Raw genomic sequence first — 19191 nt, 5'->3', positions numbered from 1 at the left:
GACAAGATACTGGAGAGGTTGGCTATGTGATGATCCCCAAGGCTATGTAAGCTGGAGCCCTGGGAACCACAAATTGGTATAGCTGATAACCACAGGTTCCCTTCCACCTTCCATACCCCTCCCCCAAACTTTGGAACTACATGGTGGAAATAAGACAGGGAAGCTACACAGATTGAATTTCCTGCCAGCCTAGTGAGATAGAGGCTCAGTGGTGAATTCAGTTAAAAAAAAAATGCTTTACTGTTTGCATGCCTGAGTTTATAAACTGAAATTCATCTCAATTATACTACCTACAACTAGGATGTTTCTAAATGACCTAGTTATATTAGTTATGTTAGACTAATAGTTACATTAGATATATTAGATTCATACTTACTACTTATCCCTAAAAATATGATGCTTGAAGTTAAATGCTAGAAGGCATTCGACTCTCTTCTGATCTTTTTATTCTGCCTTATATTATATTCACTTGTATGACTATTTATCTTCCTGACTAGATTGTTTTCTAAGCTTCTTAAAAGTAAAAAGTGTGTGTGTTCTTTATTCCCGTGCCCACCACAGAGTAATGGCTCAATACCTTCCTAAATTGAACTTAGTTTAAAATTTTTCAGTTTCCCAAACTGGATACATGGTTTGAACAGGACTGAATATAATGCAAGTGATACAGAGATACAGGACAAATGAGCCCCAGAGTGGAGCTTAGCCCATCTGGGTTCTTGGCTTTGTCCAGGAAAAGAATTCAAGGGCAAGTCAGAGGTAGAAGAAAACAGCTTTATTGAATAGGCAGTGTTACACCTCTGGTGGTGGTACAGCTCTAGCACCATAACCGCTGCTACAGAGCAGGGCTACTCAGCAGGCCCAGACTAGCAGCTCAGGGCAGTTTTGCAGTCATATTTATACCCACTTCTAATTGCATGCAGATTAAGGGGGCTGGTTTATGCAGGGAAGGAGTAGGAATCATTGGGTCATCACCATGGAAAAGGGTGAATCCCGGTGTTGCCATGGCAGCAGTAAATTGACATGGCACACTGGTGGGTGGGTCTGATTGAAAGCTCCCCCCACCCACCTTGTAACTAGTCCTCATCTGGTCCGGTGTCCAACCCACAATTCTGGAGTTGAGTCCCGCTTCCTACCTCAAAAGGATCATCTAAAATTTTCTTCACGGTCTTCTCCTCTATTGTGTTACAAGTGCTATTACTAGATTGACTATCTCCTATAATATTTCAGTGATTATTCAAACATCTCAAAGTAAATAAGTTAACAGTGTATTAAAAATTAAAACAAAACCGTAAATGCCTCTGACCTGAAATATCAATTGGATCAAGGGTAAATCCCTCCTCTTCAGTTGATAATAATATTGTTTCATTCATTTCTTCATTTTCAGGTACACATATACACTCTGAGTTATCTGGTTCAACTAATCAACATCCACATAAAAGTAATTGTAAAAAAAACCAGTTAGGATGCAGGCTAGAGGACTGTATGAGAATTAAAGATAAAGATAAACTAACTGAAGATTTATATTACTAACTGGAACATCTGAATTCTTAGAACCATTTATTTAATAGAGCTGAAGAGGCTTACAGATTATATGGTGTGGGACCCACAGTATTCGAGTGAGTCAAGTATCATCATCCCCTTTTGCACATGAGACATCTAAGGTGGGCTAAAGTCACAGCAGATGTGAAAACAGTGGTGGCAACTACAGTAAATGACTGATAAAAATTTGACTATATGTCTGCTAAAAAAAATTCTATTCTGTTAAATCACTTATCAGTTGATCCATAAAAAACCATAAGTAAAATTTTGTTACTTAGCTCTTTGTATTTTCAGTTTCTACTATTGTTTTTAGAAAGCAAATATAACATCAAAAATTGTGGCAAATAAAAAATGGGGCTAATTGTACTTTTAATTCTTAAGAAAAATCAGACTAAAATACCTCAAATCATCTGAGGTACTTCCATATGAATTTCAAATAGGGAAAATATCCTCAATTTGTAATTTCTCTCAAATCGTATGTAGATTATCAAACCATACTAGTTAATAAATTTTCTTACCATTTACCATATACTATTTTAATAATTCAAAAAGCACAATATTTTGGCAGAGTTCTCTCATGCTAAGCCCAATCCTGGCTAAATACCCTTCAGTGTACCTTTATTAGAATCCAATTTCCTATTTTATATTATCTACGGTCAGACTAACAGAGTCTGAAAGACATTGTTCTTTATCTTTCACTATACTATATTGCTACTTAAATTCAGAAGTTCTGAGGCTTAAACATTAGTACCCCATTACTTTCTCATAAAGGAAAATTTCAACCTACCTGCTAAACTATTGGGAGGCTCAGAAGGCAGGGAAATTTCTCTGTTCAAATGCATGTCTTCTAACAGGATATTCTGATCATCTTGCAGTAGATTGTCTTGAAAAACACAATGAATATTTTTTCATACAGACTGGAATCTGTCATTTGTTCACTAAACATTTATTAATGTTACTTTATGCATTTCATTGTAAAGCAATAACCAGATTTTTAATGTGAACTACAGAATTTTAAAAAAGATTTGATAGGAACAGCCAATAAATAATCTTTAAAACGTGCATTTTGGCCGGGCGCAGTGGCTCACTCCTGTAATCCCAGCACATTGGGAAGCTGAGGCGGGTGGATCACCTGAGGTCAGGAGTTTGAGATCAGCCTGACCAACATGGTGAAACCCCATCTCTACTAAAACTAGAAAAAAAATTAGCTGGGCATTGTGGTGGGCACCTGTAATCCCAGCTATTCAGGAGGCTGAGGCAGGAGAATCACTTGAACCCAGGTGGCAGAGGTTGCAGTGAGCCAAGATGGTGCCATTGCACTCCAGCCTGGGTGACACAGCAAGGCTCTGTCTCAATAATAATAATAATAATAATAATAATAATAATAAATAAAACATGTGCATTTGGACTTCTTAGTTTTTCTCTACCCGATTTCTATGACTATTTTATAATGTGAAATAGTCTATGTTAAGATTAAAACAAATAAAACTGATAAAATAAAGAAGGCAATAAATTGGTAGAAGGCCTTGAGGACAGGTAGAGGTATGTGATACAGTAAGTCATGGGGACCCAAGGCACTTAAGCAGGGGAATGTAAATATAAAATAATAATATAAAATTCTGGAAAATAACTTAGCCGCCCCACAATGTATGTTAAAGAAAACAATGTTTTCCAGTACATAGCCTAGTATATTTTATAAGGAATATACTAACCTCACTCTCTCCCCTCCAAAAATTAGGAATTTGTAAAAATAAAAACAAGCAGTAGTTCATAACCTCTATAGAAAATATATTTAAACAGATGGCTATTTACTTAGGCCTAGCCTAAATGTTTAAACATGCCACAGACTTTGAAAACTTGTATAAAAAAAAGTATTGACCTACATAACACAAAAACATATTTGAAATTTTAGATTGATATAATAAATCTACTAATATATTGTAGTAATTTGATGAAAATAAATATTTTATTTCCACATGACCAGATAGCATACCAATCATTTCTCCTGCAGCTCCTTCGTCTCCAAACCCATCTCCACTGTCATAGAACAAAGATCTTTCTCCAGTGAGGCTTCCAGAACTATGTTCAATTAAAGGACCACTGGAATTCAGTAATATGTTGTCATCAAAGAAGCTATGTCTTCTGAGAATTTCAGATTCCTCCCCTAAATAAATATATATCATTAATACTAATTCATAGAAACACAGAATTGTAGGGTTAGAAGGAAATTCAGATATCATCTAGCATAATCTTGTCATCCAACACCTCATTTTATAGATGAAGAGAATGGCTGAAAGACTTACTTGAATTATTCAACTAAGGTCACTCAATCAGTAGAGACACGATTTTTAGTCTAATGCCCTTTCAAACACAATGGAAAAAATGCCAACATATTACATAGAGTTTATAGTTGTGATATAGTTTAATAACTTCCTAAGGTAAAAGTACTATGGAAAATAATTTATTCTATTTTAGGTAAGTAAGTTCTGCTTGACCAAGTATATTTCATAGTATTTCAAGGACAATTGCTTGTAGTGTTCATGCATAGTGGAGGTTTGGAAAATAAGGAACATGTTAGTCATCTCAGGAAATGGAAACGTAGGTAAAATATTAAAGAATGGGCTTACAACATTCATTCAATAAATATCGAATATGCTAGGAGGCAGTGATAGAGGTCCGTTAAAAAAAAAAAAGACAAACCCAGTCAGCTAACAGTAACTGAGTGTTTATAGTATGTATTATATTATGTAATAGAAGATACTATTATAATTCTCATTGTATAGATGAGGAAACACATCCACAGAAAGGTTTTGTAACTTGCACACAGTCACACTATAATAAATGACAGAGTCAGGATCTGAACCCAGCTCTCTCTGACTCCAGAGCCTGCATCCTGACAATCACAACACTACACTGATAGTTCCAGGGGACCAGAAGTCAGCTCTTGACCAGAAATCAGTTATTTCCCTCTCTTGGGTTTGAATCTCTAGGTCCAGGAGTCTGAAACCCCAGAGGTCCAAGGTTAGTCTTCTCCTCCCTCTAACAACCCATGTTAGTGTTAGACAGTAAAGAAAATCATGAAGTATTACCCATATTGAAAATTCTTCTATAGACCTAAATCTTCTAGAATGGGAGAGTGGAAAAAAACAACTATCATGACAATGGATTAAAGAATTGCTCAGAAGAAAAGACTAAATTACTTTTTCAAAAACTAAGAGTGTATTCACATCATCTAGGTACAGCTTGATAGCTCCCAAAGGAAAAGCCAGCGTTGGTCAATCAGAGAATAAGACTTATGAAGACACTATATTCTCAGCATTGAACATCACAAGAATATCAGATTATACAAAATACATAAAAGAAATAATCATTGCCTTTGATCTTATATTACAATCCAGAATAAGATGGATTAATTTTAAATATTTCTTAGAGGACATTAGGTTTGAAGCAGTTTTTATAGAAGAGAAAAATCACATATTGTTGAAGAAGATTAAAGGAAGGAATAAGGGGAATAACCCTATGATGTTGTTAGTTATATCCCAACTTTACAAATAGGGACAGTAAGGCTCAAAGAGGTTAGGCAATCTGCCCAGTGTCACACAGGAAATCAATAGAGAAAGTTCAGATTCAAACCCAAATCTGCCCATTTACTAAGAACATGTTCTTCCCACCTTTTAAAATTGTAAAGGAAGATACAGAAATGTGAACAACTAAATTGTATTTGTTGGGTGATAAGACATTTGCTTGACTAGAGCAAAAAGTCTACATTAAGAGTAAAACAAATAAAGCTGATAAAATAAAGAAGGTGATAAATTGGAGAGGGCCTTGAGTATAGGTAGAAGTATGTGATACAGTAAGTCATAGGGACCCAAGGCACTTAAGCAGAGGAATGTGATATATCAAAAATGGAATTTAAAGACAATTGCTCTTACAAAGATGTATAAAATGTGGGAAGAGACTGGAGGAAGATTTGTAGGAGGGTATTGCAGTACTCCAGGTCTTTGGTACTGGTGAACTATATCACTGGCTAAGGAAATAGAAAAAAAGATCTAAGAGACATTTCAGAATTAAAAAACAAACAAACAAACAAACAACCCAGCACTAGTATGAAGCTGACAGAAAGTATAGTTAAAAGTGATCCTGGCCAGGCACGGTAGGTCATGCCTGCAATCCCAGCACTTTGGGAGGCTGAGGTGGGTGGATCACCTGAGGTCAGGAGTTCAAAATCAGCCTGGCCAACATGGTGAAACTCCATCTCTACTAAAAATACAAAAATTAGCCAAGTGTGGAGATGCATGCCTGTAGTCCCAGCTACTCCAGAGGCGGAGGCAGGAGAATCGCTTGAGCCTGAGAGGCAGAGGTTGCAGTGAGCCGAGATCGTGCCACTGCACTCCAGCCTGGGTGACAGAACAAGACCCCATTTAAAAAAAAAAAAAGTGATCCTAAAGTTTCAAGCCCAAATAAGAATAGTAGGGGAATTTGTAAAGAGTGTCTTGGGAGTAGGGAATATGATTACCTCTTTGCCAATGTGTTGCAATTCTGGGTCTGGGGTTATACCCAGTAAGAGATCAGTGCTACTTAAAGTATAATCTGTGGACTGGTACTGGTCCACAAGAAAGAAAATACAGAAATAAAAGTAGATTTTCAGAAAGTTTTACAGAAATTTGACAGAGCGATTTTATATATGTTGACTCTAATAACAAAACTTAAGACTTGTATTTTGATTTTTAAATTTTTAATTTTTCTAATAATTCATTTTATTGTATTTTACAAAGTAAAATACAATACAGATTGAAAATGGACAAATATTAGAAAACTGGTCCTTCACCACAGGCTGAGAAACACAGCTACAGATACAGCAAGAGTTACGGAAGCAGAGTAAGGATGAGAAGCTGAGGTTAGAGATGTCGCTCCAGCATTACTTTCTTGACTCCCCTCCCCGACCAAGATAGACATAGGCCATCTTTCTCCTATACTCATTGTTTTGGGCACTATAGGAAACTCAAATATGAACATTACACAGATTCTATCCTCATGGAGTTTGTAGACCAAGACAAGAGGTGTATAAATATCATGATATAAGACAGGGAGTAGGAGACACCAGAAAAAAAGATCAAATACTCTATAGTTAAATTACACCATATTGCTTCCATTTTAAAGTACACTAGCCAGGCACAGTGGCTCATGCCTGTAAACCCAACAATTTGGGAGGCTGAGGCAGGAGGATTGCTTGAGCCTAGAGGTTCAAGACCAGCCTGGGCAACATAGCAAGACCCTGTCTTTACAAAAAAGTTTTAAAAAATTAGCTGAGTGTGGTGGCAGGCACTTGCAGTCCCAGCTACTCAGGAGGCTGAGGCGGGAAGATTGTGAGCCCAGGTCAAGGCTGCAGTAAGCCATGATCATGCATTCCAACCTGGGTGACAAGAACAAAACCCTGTGTCAAAAAAAAAAATTTAAAAATAAAGTACAATCACCTTGCCCAAACAAGAGTTTAACATTTTAAAAATCAGTTTCTGTTTCACAATCAATATATACATTTAGTGTGGTAGCATTTCCTCTTCCTCACCCCCAGGCTGATTTAAAAGGCATTATTTTACAATTGATATTATCATATACCAGAAGAAATATATTTTGAAGGCATTTCATGCAGCATACATATAAAATCTTGTATGTATGTTGACCATCTTAACTGTTTATGTATGTGTCTCTCTCACACCCAGAATCTCCTTGAGGGCAGGAACTGCTTCTTTAAATTTTGGTACTGCTCTGTCTATTGATAGCACCTGATACAGAGTAGGTATTCAGTAAATGGTTATACACTGAGAATAGAAGTATATCCTAAGACTGAGTCTTGGCATTGACATCTATACTAGAAAAAGGCAAGGAAAAATGTATTGGGAATTACATTTACACATCAAAAGATTCATTCTATAGCTATGTCTACTGGCATTATTTCAATACACAAATACAAATATAATTGATTATAATTTGTAATTTTGAGTTCTCAAATATTCTCACCAAAGCTCTCAGCTTGGAAAAGTAGATCATTGTCAAAATTTTCTCTAAGAGTGATTTCTTCTGGTCTGCTTTGGTTCTGAGTAAAGTGTTCTGAAACATCAATAGCACTATGGAGAAATATAAGGTTGAGAAAAACATGAGAACAGAAAACAATTATACTGTAAAAATATCATTGATATAGTGAAGAAACTAAAACAACTTTCATTTTCTCAATAGTATTATTTATAAACACTAGTTTATTATATATACATGTATATAAATAATCTCTAGGCTTCCAAATCCAGTGGTCAATTTTCAGTCCCTTATCTTATTTGCACAAACAAACAGCACTTGACTTAGATGTTGACTTTTGCTAATGGCCTAAATGTTTGTGTCTTCTTCACCTCAAATGCATATTTTGAAATCTAATCTCCAATGTGATGGTATTAGGAGGTGGGAGCTTTGGGAGATAATTAGGTCATGAGGGCAGATTCCCATGAATGAGATTAGTGCCTTTATAAAAGAGGCCCCAGGAAGCTGCCTCAATCTATCATGTGAGAATACGGTGAGAAGGTTGCCATCTATGAATCAGGAAGCAGGCCATCACCAGACAATGAATCTGCTGGCAAGTTTATCTGGAATTTCTCAGCCTCCAGAATGATGATAACTAAATTTCTATTGTTAATAAGCCACCCAGTTTATGGTATTTTGTTACAGCAGCCCAGACTAAACAACTCCCTTCCTCATGGAATACATTCTTCTCTTGGCCTCTGAGGTATCACTATTTCTCGATTTTCTTCCTACCTGCTCCTTTTCTGTTCCTAATATCCCAGACTAACTACTGGGAATGACCAAATACTCAGTCCTCAGATCCCTCTCTCTCTTTACTTTTTTTAAATTTATACTCACTACCTTGGGGATCTCTTAGAGTCCATGGTTGAAGTTCCATCTATACACTCACAACTTGCAAATTTATACATCCACTTCAGACCTCTCTCCTGAATTTCAGACCCAGAGAGTCAACTACTTACCTACTCCCTTCGATATTGTGTTAGTCCATTCGGGCCACTAGAACAAAATAACTTAGATTGGGTAACTGATAAACAACAGAAATTTATTGCTCACAGTCCTGGAGGATGTGAAGTACAAGATCAAGGTGCCAGCAGATTTGGTGTCTGGTGAGGGCCTGTTCCTCATAGACGGTGTCTTTTTGCTGTGACCTCACACAGTGGAAGGCACAAGAAAACTCCTACAGGTCTCTTTTATAAGGGAACTAATCTCACTTATGATGGTGGAGCCCTTATGACCTAATCACTTCTCTTATGACTTAATCACCTCTCTTATGACCTAATCACTTCCAACTCTTTTGTTGTTGTTGTTCCTAAAAGGTCTTTCTGGCTTCAGAGCCCCACCTCTTAATACCATCACCTTGAAGGTTAGGTTTCAACATATGAATTTTAGGGGAACACATGCATTTAGACCGTAACAGATGTGTAACAGTCATCCCAAAACTTATATGCAAAACCTAGTTTACTTCCTTCTCTCTGCCCCCTTTTAATCTGATTATACTAATCTTATGAAGTGTTAAGTCTGTTCTCATGCCAAAAATCATATAGTATCCTTCATTTTCTCTTAAAGCTATATGCAATTCATCAGCAAATTCTCCTGGCTTCGCTTTCCAGATATATCTGTAACTTGACTGCTACCACCTGGGTGAGATGATGACTGAGAACTGATCATAGATACTACATTCTCTTATCTGGACTTCTTACTACAATAACTTTCTCATGTACTTTCTGATTCCTCCCTTTCCCCTTAGAGTAAGTAGCCAGAGGGATGATGTTGAAATCAAGTCAGATCCCGTCACTCCTCTATTCAAAACCTTCCTGTGTTCCCTGAGTAAAATAAAAGTCCCACTGTAGTATATCACACCCTACATCATCTGTGTTTCCTGCTACCTCTCTGACCTCATCTCCTACCACTCAGCCTCTCATTTACTCCACTAGAGTCTCACTTGCCTCCTTGCTGGTCCTTGAAAATGTCCAGTATGTCCTGCTTTAGGGCCTTTCTACTTGCTCTTCCTAGAATATTCTTCCCCCACATTACTGATTTGTTCCTTTACCTCCTTCAGATTTGTTCTTACCTTTTCAGAAAAGCCTTTCCTGTCTTACTGTTTATTTATTTCATTTTCTGTTTCACAATGGTGATCATTTCCTGACATATATTTATTTGTTTATTTATTAGCTACCCCAAATAAAATTTAAGATCCATGAGGCCAGCAGCTATGTTTAATTCACTGCTATCTCCTCAGTGCCTAGAACAGTTTCCGGCATATGGAAGGCACCCAGTGAATATTTACTGAATGAATAGATGAATATACTGTCAATATTGCAAACTATATTCAATAAATAAAATGACACACTTTTGTTGTTGTACTTTGGGATTTTATACCAAATATAAGTCTTTATCAATTACATCTGTACTTGTGCAGTTGTTAACTACATTCCATTTACCTCAATTAAATTTGAATATAAAAACAAATATCAAGAAAATTAAATCGAAGGAAAATAAATAAAATATTTTACTTCATATTTTGGGTGTCAAAATCATGAAATTCTTCTGGCAATGTGATAGCATTGTAAGATGCTACAAAATTCTCTTTTGGAAGGTCAACCAGTCCTGAAAAGAATCAAAAACCATACTCAATAAGCAACAATGCTATATAAAACAAAGAACTCCCAACTAACTCTATCTTCTTTTACTGGACTACTGCTTATTCTAACTAGTTTTCCTCTATCTACTCCTACCCTTGTGTAGTCCATTCTCTATAAAGCAGACAGAGTAATATTTTAAAAAACTAATCAGATTAGATGCCTTAAAATGATTTAGTGACTTCTCCAGTGCATTTAATAAAATCAAAATTTCTAATTGGAGCCTCTGTAACCCTAAAAACCTAAGAGGCATCATCTAATGACATTCACCATACTGACCATACTAGCCTTTTTGTTCCCTGAAAAAGTCAAGCATTTTTCCACCTCAAGACCTTTGCTCTTGCAGTTTCCTCTGCCTAGAATGCTATTCCCTCAGGGACTTTTTACATGGCTGGGTAGTTCTCATTTTTCAAGTCTGAGCTTAAATTCTATCTTCTCAGAAAGGCTTTTCCCAATTATTTTAACTAAAGTGAACTTCTCTGTTATTTTATGTTGTAGCACTCTGTTTATTTTCCTTTATAGCACAATTGCAATTTACAATTACTGTAATGTTTTAAAAATACTTTAATTATCTGATTTCCTCACCTGACTGAAAAGGATCTTATTTATCTTGTTTGTCTTTATATCCCAGAGCCTAATATAGTGTTTGGTACAAAGTATGAAATCAATAAATATTTGTGGAATATGTAAAAAAATAATAAACGAACAAATGAACCATACTTGATATGAATATAAATCCACCTAGAGATTATATGAATATTTTAAATGATGAAGATTAAAAAAAATCTGTCAATCCTGATTCAACAAATGTTGATTGAGGAAATGGTATGTGCAAGGCACTGAGACAGATATTATAAGAGATTCAGAAAATAATTATGACAAAGACCTTGCCTTCAAGAAGCTTGAAGACTAGTGACAGAGGCAAGATCCGTACCTAAGTAGCCATAATACAAGGTAGAAAATAAAAAATGTCTTCAAAGTGAAACAGATGGTATATAAATTTTGAAGGTATTATATTTATGACATATGTAAATCTCTGGCACTTTGGAATGCTTAGGAATTTTTGATATGTCATAAATAGCAAGCTGCTTGGAATCTTGAGAATTCTGAAAACAATTACTGATATCTCTGTTTTCTCAATCATACTATTTCTAATTTCTCTTATAAAGGCAAAAACAGGCACGACAAACTAAATGACCCATTAAAAACAGAATATCAGAGTTTCTTATGCAAGTGTAGTGGCTTTAAGTATATGTCTTCCATAAATATGCAGGAACATTACAAGTTTTGGAAAGCATAACCTTTTCCTGCAGGCATAGAAAAAGAGCAAGGAAATGAATACAATTTATCCTCAACCATGGAAACTTAGATTCATTCAAAACTAAGTTTACATTCACCATACTAGTCTGAAGTATATTAAAAGATCCCACCCCCAATTAAAATGCAAAAGGGAACCAAGAAGGAGACAAATCAATATTACATGTATACCTGGGCGAAATGTCATCTTCATTTTAAGAAATGCTTCACTGCAATCTGCCAAAAGATATTTTGCCTTCCTGTTATAGATTCGAACAACTCCCAAAAGAAGGTGTCCTGAAGTTCGAAGTGCTATTTTCACCTTTCAATAATTTTTGAAGTATTAGAAGAGTAAAGATTAGGTTCATAAATCCTATTCTTTGAAAGTTACTGACATCGTAAGAATTGGTTCTCTTAAAAAAGCAGATATTTTGTATTCTTAGTTAAAGTATATCACTTTTTACCTCACCTTGCAAAATGATTTTTTTATTCTTATTCAAGGAAGTTAATCTAATATGGCATTTAAGTGAAGTATACTATTATTGGTATTATGAGAGGAATATAAACTCTGTAGTCAGAATTGGGTTCAGGTCTTGGTTCAGTTGCTGAGGCTGTCACTTAACCTTCCTGAACTTCAGTTTAATAAAAATGGCTACAGCTTATTTTTTTATTATTATTGTTTTTTTGGAGACGGAGTCTCGCTCTGTCACCCAGGCTGGAGTGCAGTGGCGCAATCTTGGCTCACTGCAACCTCCGCCTCCCGGGTTCAAGCAATTCTCCTGCCTCAGCCTCCCTACAATTTATTATATACTTATTTTATGCCAGGCATTGTCCTAAGAGCTTTTGATACACTAATTTATTTAATTTTGACAACAACCTCTATTTACAGAAGAAAAAACTGAGACTCAGATATTTTAAGTAGGATGCCCAAAGTAATATAATTATTAAGTGATAAAGCAATAATTAAAATATAAATTTGACCAACTCAAAACATGCTAACTACAGTTCACAGAAGCTAAAAAAAGCCAACCTCATAGGGTTGTTGTAAAGATTAAATAGACTTATAGGCATAAAGTCCAGCCCAGTGCCTAACACACCATAGGCTTTCAATTTGTCCTTCTCTAAAGTTGAAAAATACTTAACTTACAACAATATTAAATGCTGTAATGCAAATTCTAATCACTGTTTTAGTGTTTTATAATGAACATAGTACTTTACTGTTTATGACATATTTTCACATATTTTTGGATTTATAACCAGTCCTCTTTCTATCCTCCCCATTTGTTCATTATTTTCTAAGAGATGCTTATTAAGTACCTACTATGTCAACTGTATTTTGTTAGTGAATAAGAAAGGAATATGAATACGCATAAAATATGGCCTTTGTCCCTTAGGGTCCAATCTATCTATGATAGATATATGAAAAAGTTAATTACCAACAGAAACCAACAGGTTTGTCATAACACTAAATGCTATAGGAATTAAAGGAAAGACCATTTGACAAGTAAAACTTCCTTGAAAATGTATTTCATGATATAAGTGTATCTTAATGTCTTTCCTCCTCCAAAGTCATGATAAATACAAGCTATCATTTTAATCAGTAACATACCTTGGGTGAAAGAATTTTTTCAATGGTTATCTCTAGATTACATTCAAATACATGGGCCTTTGTGAGTTTCTTCTCCCAGTGAGCTGCAAGCCATATTTTGGCCAATGGCCCTCGTTTACTCATAAGCACATGTGTGTAGAACATGTTGCCTGTGTTCCTTACTTGTATTTAACAAACTAGAGAGAACACGAAAAGATATTTAAAATTTTATTACAAAAACTTTTTATTGCTATTTTATAAGAAAAATATGTATTAATTCTACAAAATAACATTCAGATTATGTTCTAATTCCATTATTCAATACAAGTTATTCTCTTGTAAATAAGAGAAACTTATTTAGAATATAAAATTATAACCTAATGACAAAGCTCTAGTAAATTGTGAACTACACCTCTACACCTGGCTTAAATGCATCCTGATCAATGATTTCTTCTTACATGTCACTTATTTTATCCAAAAAAGGATTTGAGTTCTCTTCTTACTAACATGGTCAAATAAATAAAGGAGGAAGGCTGAAAATATAAGATATGGAAATAAGAAACAAGAATAGGAAAAGGTAGACAAAACCAAGAAAAGCTAATACAGGGCACCTCTTTTCTAAAACTTAATAATTTAAGAAGGATTGGATTATTGATTTATACGCAGGTGTTGAATTTCATTGCCCTCTTCAAGATACTCTGGTTTATTCAACAATATTTTAATTTTTGAAGTTAAAATCATGGGATTCCAAAAAGTGGAGTGGAGTTTCCATTCCATAAAGTGGAAAAATGAAGAAAACAAGGAACTATAAGAAAATAATTAGAAGGCAAGGGAAGAAACACGAATCAAATTTAAATGTTTTGAAATAAGAACGATAAAAGAAAACCTTCGCTTAAAGCAAAGAGAAGGAATTAATGCACATTTTTACAAACTGTACTATTCTTGGTAACACCATAGGGCTCTATTACTAAGCTAAAGATGAGAAGGGATGTTACAGCACTTTGGTTGACTTCTAGGGAAGAATCAAATTATTGCTTACATATAAGTAATCTTACACTGCCACTATGGAAGCTTCTTTTTGCTTCTTTTCTACTTAAGATACTGATAAAAGAGAAAACTGAGCCAAGACGAACACAAAGTCGGCGAAAGAATTAAAAGCTTAGGTAAACTTCGATCAGTGTCTATTTGTACCGCAAGAATTCAATCATTATGCCCCAACTAAAGGTGATGCAATCCGCCAAACCATGTTCCCCTACGGGGCAGCTGGAGATTTTAATGCATATGGCTTGTACCTTGCGTTGGTTCCACTACTTTCCTTTTTAGTCTGTGTGTTTCGCTCTCTCTGAATAAATTCCTATTTATCTTTTTAAATGGCTCCCAGTGGTGTGAGGTACTTTTAAAATGTACTTTTTGGCCTGGCGCAGTGGCTCACGCCTGTAATCCCAGCACATTGGGAGGCTGAGGTGGGCGGATCACTTTGATGCCAGGAATTGGAGACCAGCCTGGCCAACATGGTGAAACCCCGTCTCTACTAAAAGTACAAAAAGTAGCCAGGCACGGTGGCGGGCGTCTGTAATCCCACCTACTTGGGAGGCTGAGGCAGGAGAATCGCTTCAACCCGGGAAACGGAGGCTGCAGTGAGCCGGGATCGCACTACTGCACTCCAGCCTGGGCGACAGAGGGAGACTCCGTCTCAAAAAAATAAAATGTGCTTTTTAAGTGATGGACTTACTTCTTAAAAAAGAAAACAAACAAACAAAAAACCCAAACCCTGAGATTTACTATTCCTGAGACATTGATTTTCCCGAGCACATATTACCTAACCTTTTTCCCCTCCCCACAAAATATGCACACAAACTCCCCCCCACCCTCCCGCCCCACGTCCTGGAGGCTTTTTCAGTCTCCAGATTGAACTGACTTCGTGCAAAGTGAAGCTAACGGGATGGGGCCACTCCGTGGAAACCGGCCCGGAAAGGGCAGGGTGGTGGCGGTGGCGGGGAGGGAGCGAAGGGACGGAGGAAGGGGTCGGAAGGAGACCGGGCGGGGACCCTGGGAGAGAGGAGTGGGGAGAGGAGAGGGCTGAGCCAGACAGGGCGAGACCCTTCCGGGGGTGAGGGAGGGGAAAGCAAAGTGCCGGGGCTGGGAAGAGCTGACGGCCACGCTCAGGGGCAGGGGGACGCCAAAGGCTCCTCCACAGACGACTCCTCAGAGTTCTGGGCCGGGTGCTCACAGAGGGAAACTGAGGCCACAGCGCCCATTTTCTTCCGCGTGCGGGCGAGGAGACCCCGGGTCGCGCCTCCAGCCCCAGCTGGGCTGCGGGCGACGACCTTTCTTCCTCAGGCGGGACCCTCCGGGCTTGGCGCCGCGAGCTAACACGGCGTGAGGCGCCGGGGCCGGGTGCGTGTGGGAATGTGGGTGGCGGCGGCCCCCATCTCCCAGCCCGCCTACAGCACTCGGGGTCCGGCCGGCCTCTCAGGCTGCGCCCTACTTTCAAAGCCTCGTCTGAGGTGTGGCGTGCCAGAGCAGGGGCTGCGAGGAGCCGCCAAGTCAGCTTGTCGGGTCCGGGTCGCCGGGTTCTTGGCGCCGCTGGGCGTCTGCAATGCGCGGCAGGCGCGGGGCGGGGCGGGGCGGGGCGGGGCGGGGCGTGGAGAGGGCGGGGCAGTGGGCGAGGGGCGGGGCGTGCAGGGGATGCGGCGGAGCAGTGGCCGAGGGGCGGGACTGACAGGGGATGGGGCGGGGCAGTGGGCGAGGGGCGGGGCGTGCAGGGGATGCGGCGGAGCAGTGGCCGAGGGGCGGGACTGACAGGGGATGGGGCGGGGCAGTGGGCGAGGGGCGGGGCGTGCAGGGGATGGAGAGGGACGTACAGGACATGGGGAGGGGCGTGGAGGGGTATGGAGGGGCGGGGCGGGGCAGTGGCTGAGGGACGGGGGACAGGGGGAGGGGAAGGGCGGGGCAGCGACCGAGGGACTGGGCGGGGCTGAGGGACTGGGCGCGGCGGCGGCGGCGGCTGGGGGTACGGACAGAGTAGGACAGTGCGCTAGAGTGGAGAGGACCGGGACTGAGAGGGACGAGGGCGCAGGGCGTTGGTGGGGACAGTGGACGGGGCAGGAGGGATAGAGTCAGACAGTGAGCAAGGCGCACCGGTCCTAGTACGCAGTCTTCGGCTTTGTCCTGGCGCTCGGACCTGAGATACCTGAGCAGGGGCATGACAGGGATGGGGCCTGGGCCCCATAGTCCTGTTGTGAAAGGTGATCTTTCTGGCTGATCTCTGAACATCCCTATGATGCAGTCCAGTCTCTTCTCTTCCACTTACTAGCTGGAGGTCACTGGAGAAATTCTTCAATCCCTTGAACCTCAGATTTTCTCATCTGTAAAGTGAAAATAATAAAAGTACTCGCGCCGTAGGGTATTGTAAGAAATAAATAAAATGAACCATGAAAAGAGCCAAGCAATAATAAGTGCTCTACAAATATTAGCTATTATTATTATTGTTATTATTAAAAAGATTATTCACATTGACCTGCCCTTTGGGGACAGCAAATATTTTCCAGCCTGGAATATCACAGTTCTCAGTAGTCAAGGCCAAGTGCTAGAACCTGAGAAAAATCCTGCAAGAGCATCAGGATGCAAGGCTGGTTTCCTCTCTTGAGTTTGATAGTAAATACTAATAAATCTTGGAGCGGCAATGGCATCCAATATAAGGTTATTGATAAGGTTCAGGCTCCTGGCTGGGCATTTTCATGGGTTGTCTCATTTACTCTTCAAACAATCTCACAAAAGTAGTTACTGGTTTTCCCCCTTTTGAATAAGGAAAGGGCTGGAGAAAAAATAGCAACCTGTCTAGGGTCACGTGGTTGGGAATTGTAGAGACAGGATTCAAATTGAATTCAAATTGAAGTTTAGCTCCCAATTTCCGACCTCAGGAAATGATGTCACGGCAACCATTCAAGAGGATGTCTGGGAGACACCCTTGGTGCCACCCTCATGTCTACTTTAATGCCAACCCATCAGCAAGCCCATCACTCCACCTTCAAATATGACTTTAATCTATCCCTTCTCAAGATCTCCACCGCCTCCACCCTAGTCTAAGCCACCTCTCTCCTGGAAAAGCTCCAACCTCCTGAGCGGTCTCCTTCCTGTCACTCACCTCCCTAAAGCCCATTCTCTACACCAGGGGTTCCCAACCCCGGGTGGGAACAGGGCCGCACAGCAGGAGGTGAACAGTGGGCGAGGGAGCCTCACCGCCTGAGCTTAGCCTCCTGTCACATCAGCCGCGGCATTAGATTCTCACAGGAGCGCGAAACCTATTGTGAACTGCGCATGCGAGGGATCTAGGTTGCCCGCTCCTCACGAGAATCTCATGACCCCCCGCCCACCCGGCTCGTGGAATAATTGTCTTCCACAAAACTGGTCCTTGGTGCCAAATAGGTTGGAGACTGCTGCTCTACACTGAAGCCAGAGGGGTCTTTGAAAAATATAGATCATGGCCAGGTGTGGTGGCTTAAGCCTGTAATCCCAGCACTTTGGGAGGCCAAGGCAGGCGGATCACCTGAGGCCAGGAGTTCCAGACCAGCCTGGCCAAGACAGCGAAACCCCGTCTCCACTAAAAATACAAAAATTAGCCGGGAGTGGTGGTGGGTGCCTGTAATCCCAGCTACTAGGGAGGTTGAGGCAGGAAAATCGCTTGAACCGAGGAGGCAGAGATTGCAGTGAGCCAAGTTTGCGCCCCTGCACTCCAGCCTGGGCAACAGAGAGATTCTGTCTCAAAATATAGATCAAATCCTATTACCAGCTGTAGGGTCCAGCCCTACAGGGCTTAGCGGGTGTTCTCCCCGTGTGTGGAGATGAGAGATTGTAATAAATAAAGACACAAGACAAAGAGATAAAGAGAAAACAGTTGGGCCCGGGCGACCACTACCATCAAGATGCGGAGACTGGTAGTGGCCCCGAATGGCTGGGCTTGCTGATACTTATTGCATACAAGACAAGGGGTCAGGGTAAGAAGGGTGAATCTTCTTCTTTTTTTTTTTTTAATTTTACTTTAAGTTCTAGGGTACATGTGCACAACGTGCAGGTTTGTTACGTAAGTATGTATGTGCCATGTTGGTGTGCTGCACCCATCAACTTGTCATTTACATTAGGTATATCTCCTTTTTTTTTTGAGATGGAGTTTCGCTCTTGTTGCCCAGGCTGGAGTGCAATGGTGCAATCTCAGCTCACAGCAACCTCTGCCTCCTGGGTTCAAGCCATTCTCCTACCTCAGCCTCCGGAGTAGCTGGGATTACAGGCATGTGCCACGATGCCCGCCAAATTTTGTGTGTTTTTTTTTTAATAGAGACGGGGTTTCTCCCTGTTGGTCAGGCTGGTCTTGGACTCCCGACCTCAGGTGATCCGCCGGCCTCGGCCTCCCAAAGTGCTGGGATTACAGGCGTGAGCCACCTCGCCCAGCCTACATTAGGTATATCTCCTAATGCTATCCCTCCCCCCTCCCCCCACCCCCCAGCAGGCCCCGGTGTGTGATGTTCCCCACCCTGTGCCCATGTGTTCTCATTGTTCAAATTCCCACCTATGAGTGAGAACATGAGGTGTTTGGTTTTCTGTCCTTGCGATAGTTTGCTCAGAATGATGGTTTCCAGCTTCATCCATGTCCCTATAAAGGACATGAACTCTTCCTTTTTATGGCTGCATAGTATTCCATGGTGTATATGTACCACATTTCCTTAATCCAGTCTATCACTGATGGACATTTGGGTTGGTTCCAAGTCTTTGCTATTGTGAATAGTGCCGCAATAAACATGTGTGCATGTGTCTTTATAGCAGCATGATTTATAATCCTTTGGGTGTATGCCCAGTAATGGTATGGCTGGATCAAATGGTATTTCTAGTTCTAGATCCCTGAGGAATTGCCACACTGTCTTCCACAATGGTTGAACTAGTTTACAGTCCCACCAACAGTGTAAAAGCGTTCCTTTCTCCACATCCTCTCTAGCACCTGTTGTTTTCTGACTTTTTAATGATGGCCATTCTAACTGGTGTGAGATGGTATCTCATTGCGGTTTT

General features: G+C 40.0%; 1 protein-coding gene across 4 annotated transcripts in view; it reads right to left on the bottom strand.

Moving 5' to 3' along the window:
* The window catches only part of RAD21L1 (RAD21 cohesin complex component like 1), a 29908-nt gene extending 14153 nt beyond the window's left edge, over positions 1 to 15755 (bottom strand). For 2 of the 4 annotated variants that reach the window (XM_031004904.3, XM_055372394.2), the window contains exons 1-8: positions 15620 to 15755; positions 13153 to 13328; positions 11736 to 11865; positions 10122 to 10215; positions 7558 to 7664; positions 3533 to 3703; positions 2327 to 2422; positions 1304 to 1417 (exon numbers count right to left, since the gene is read on the bottom strand). In XM_031004904.3, the coding sequence (XP_030860764.1) occupies positions 1304 to 1417; positions 2327 to 2422; positions 3533 to 3703; positions 7558 to 7664; positions 10122 to 10215; positions 11736 to 11865; positions 13153 to 13296 (856 nt within the window). In that variant the 5' untranslated portion in view covers positions 13297 to 13328; positions 15620 to 15755. The remainder of the gene's footprint in view (positions 1 to 1303; positions 1418 to 2326; positions 2423 to 3532; positions 3704 to 7557; positions 7665 to 10121; positions 10216 to 11735; positions 11866 to 13152; positions 13329 to 15619) is intronic. The other 2 variants (XM_055372397.2, XM_055372398.2) reach the window with 2 other exon arrangements.
* Between the last annotated feature and the right edge of the window lie 3436 nt (positions 15756 to 19191).

Source organism: Gorilla gorilla, chromosome 21, assembly GCF_029281585.2.
Source record: "Gorilla gorilla gorilla isolate KB3781 chromosome 21, NHGRI_mGorGor1-v2.1_pri, whole genome shotgun sequence".
In the NCBI taxonomy this organism is placed as follows: domain Eukaryota; kingdom Metazoa; phylum Chordata; class Mammalia; order Primates; family Hominidae; genus Gorilla; species Gorilla gorilla.
This window is presented reverse-complemented; position numbering and strand designations above follow the sequence as displayed.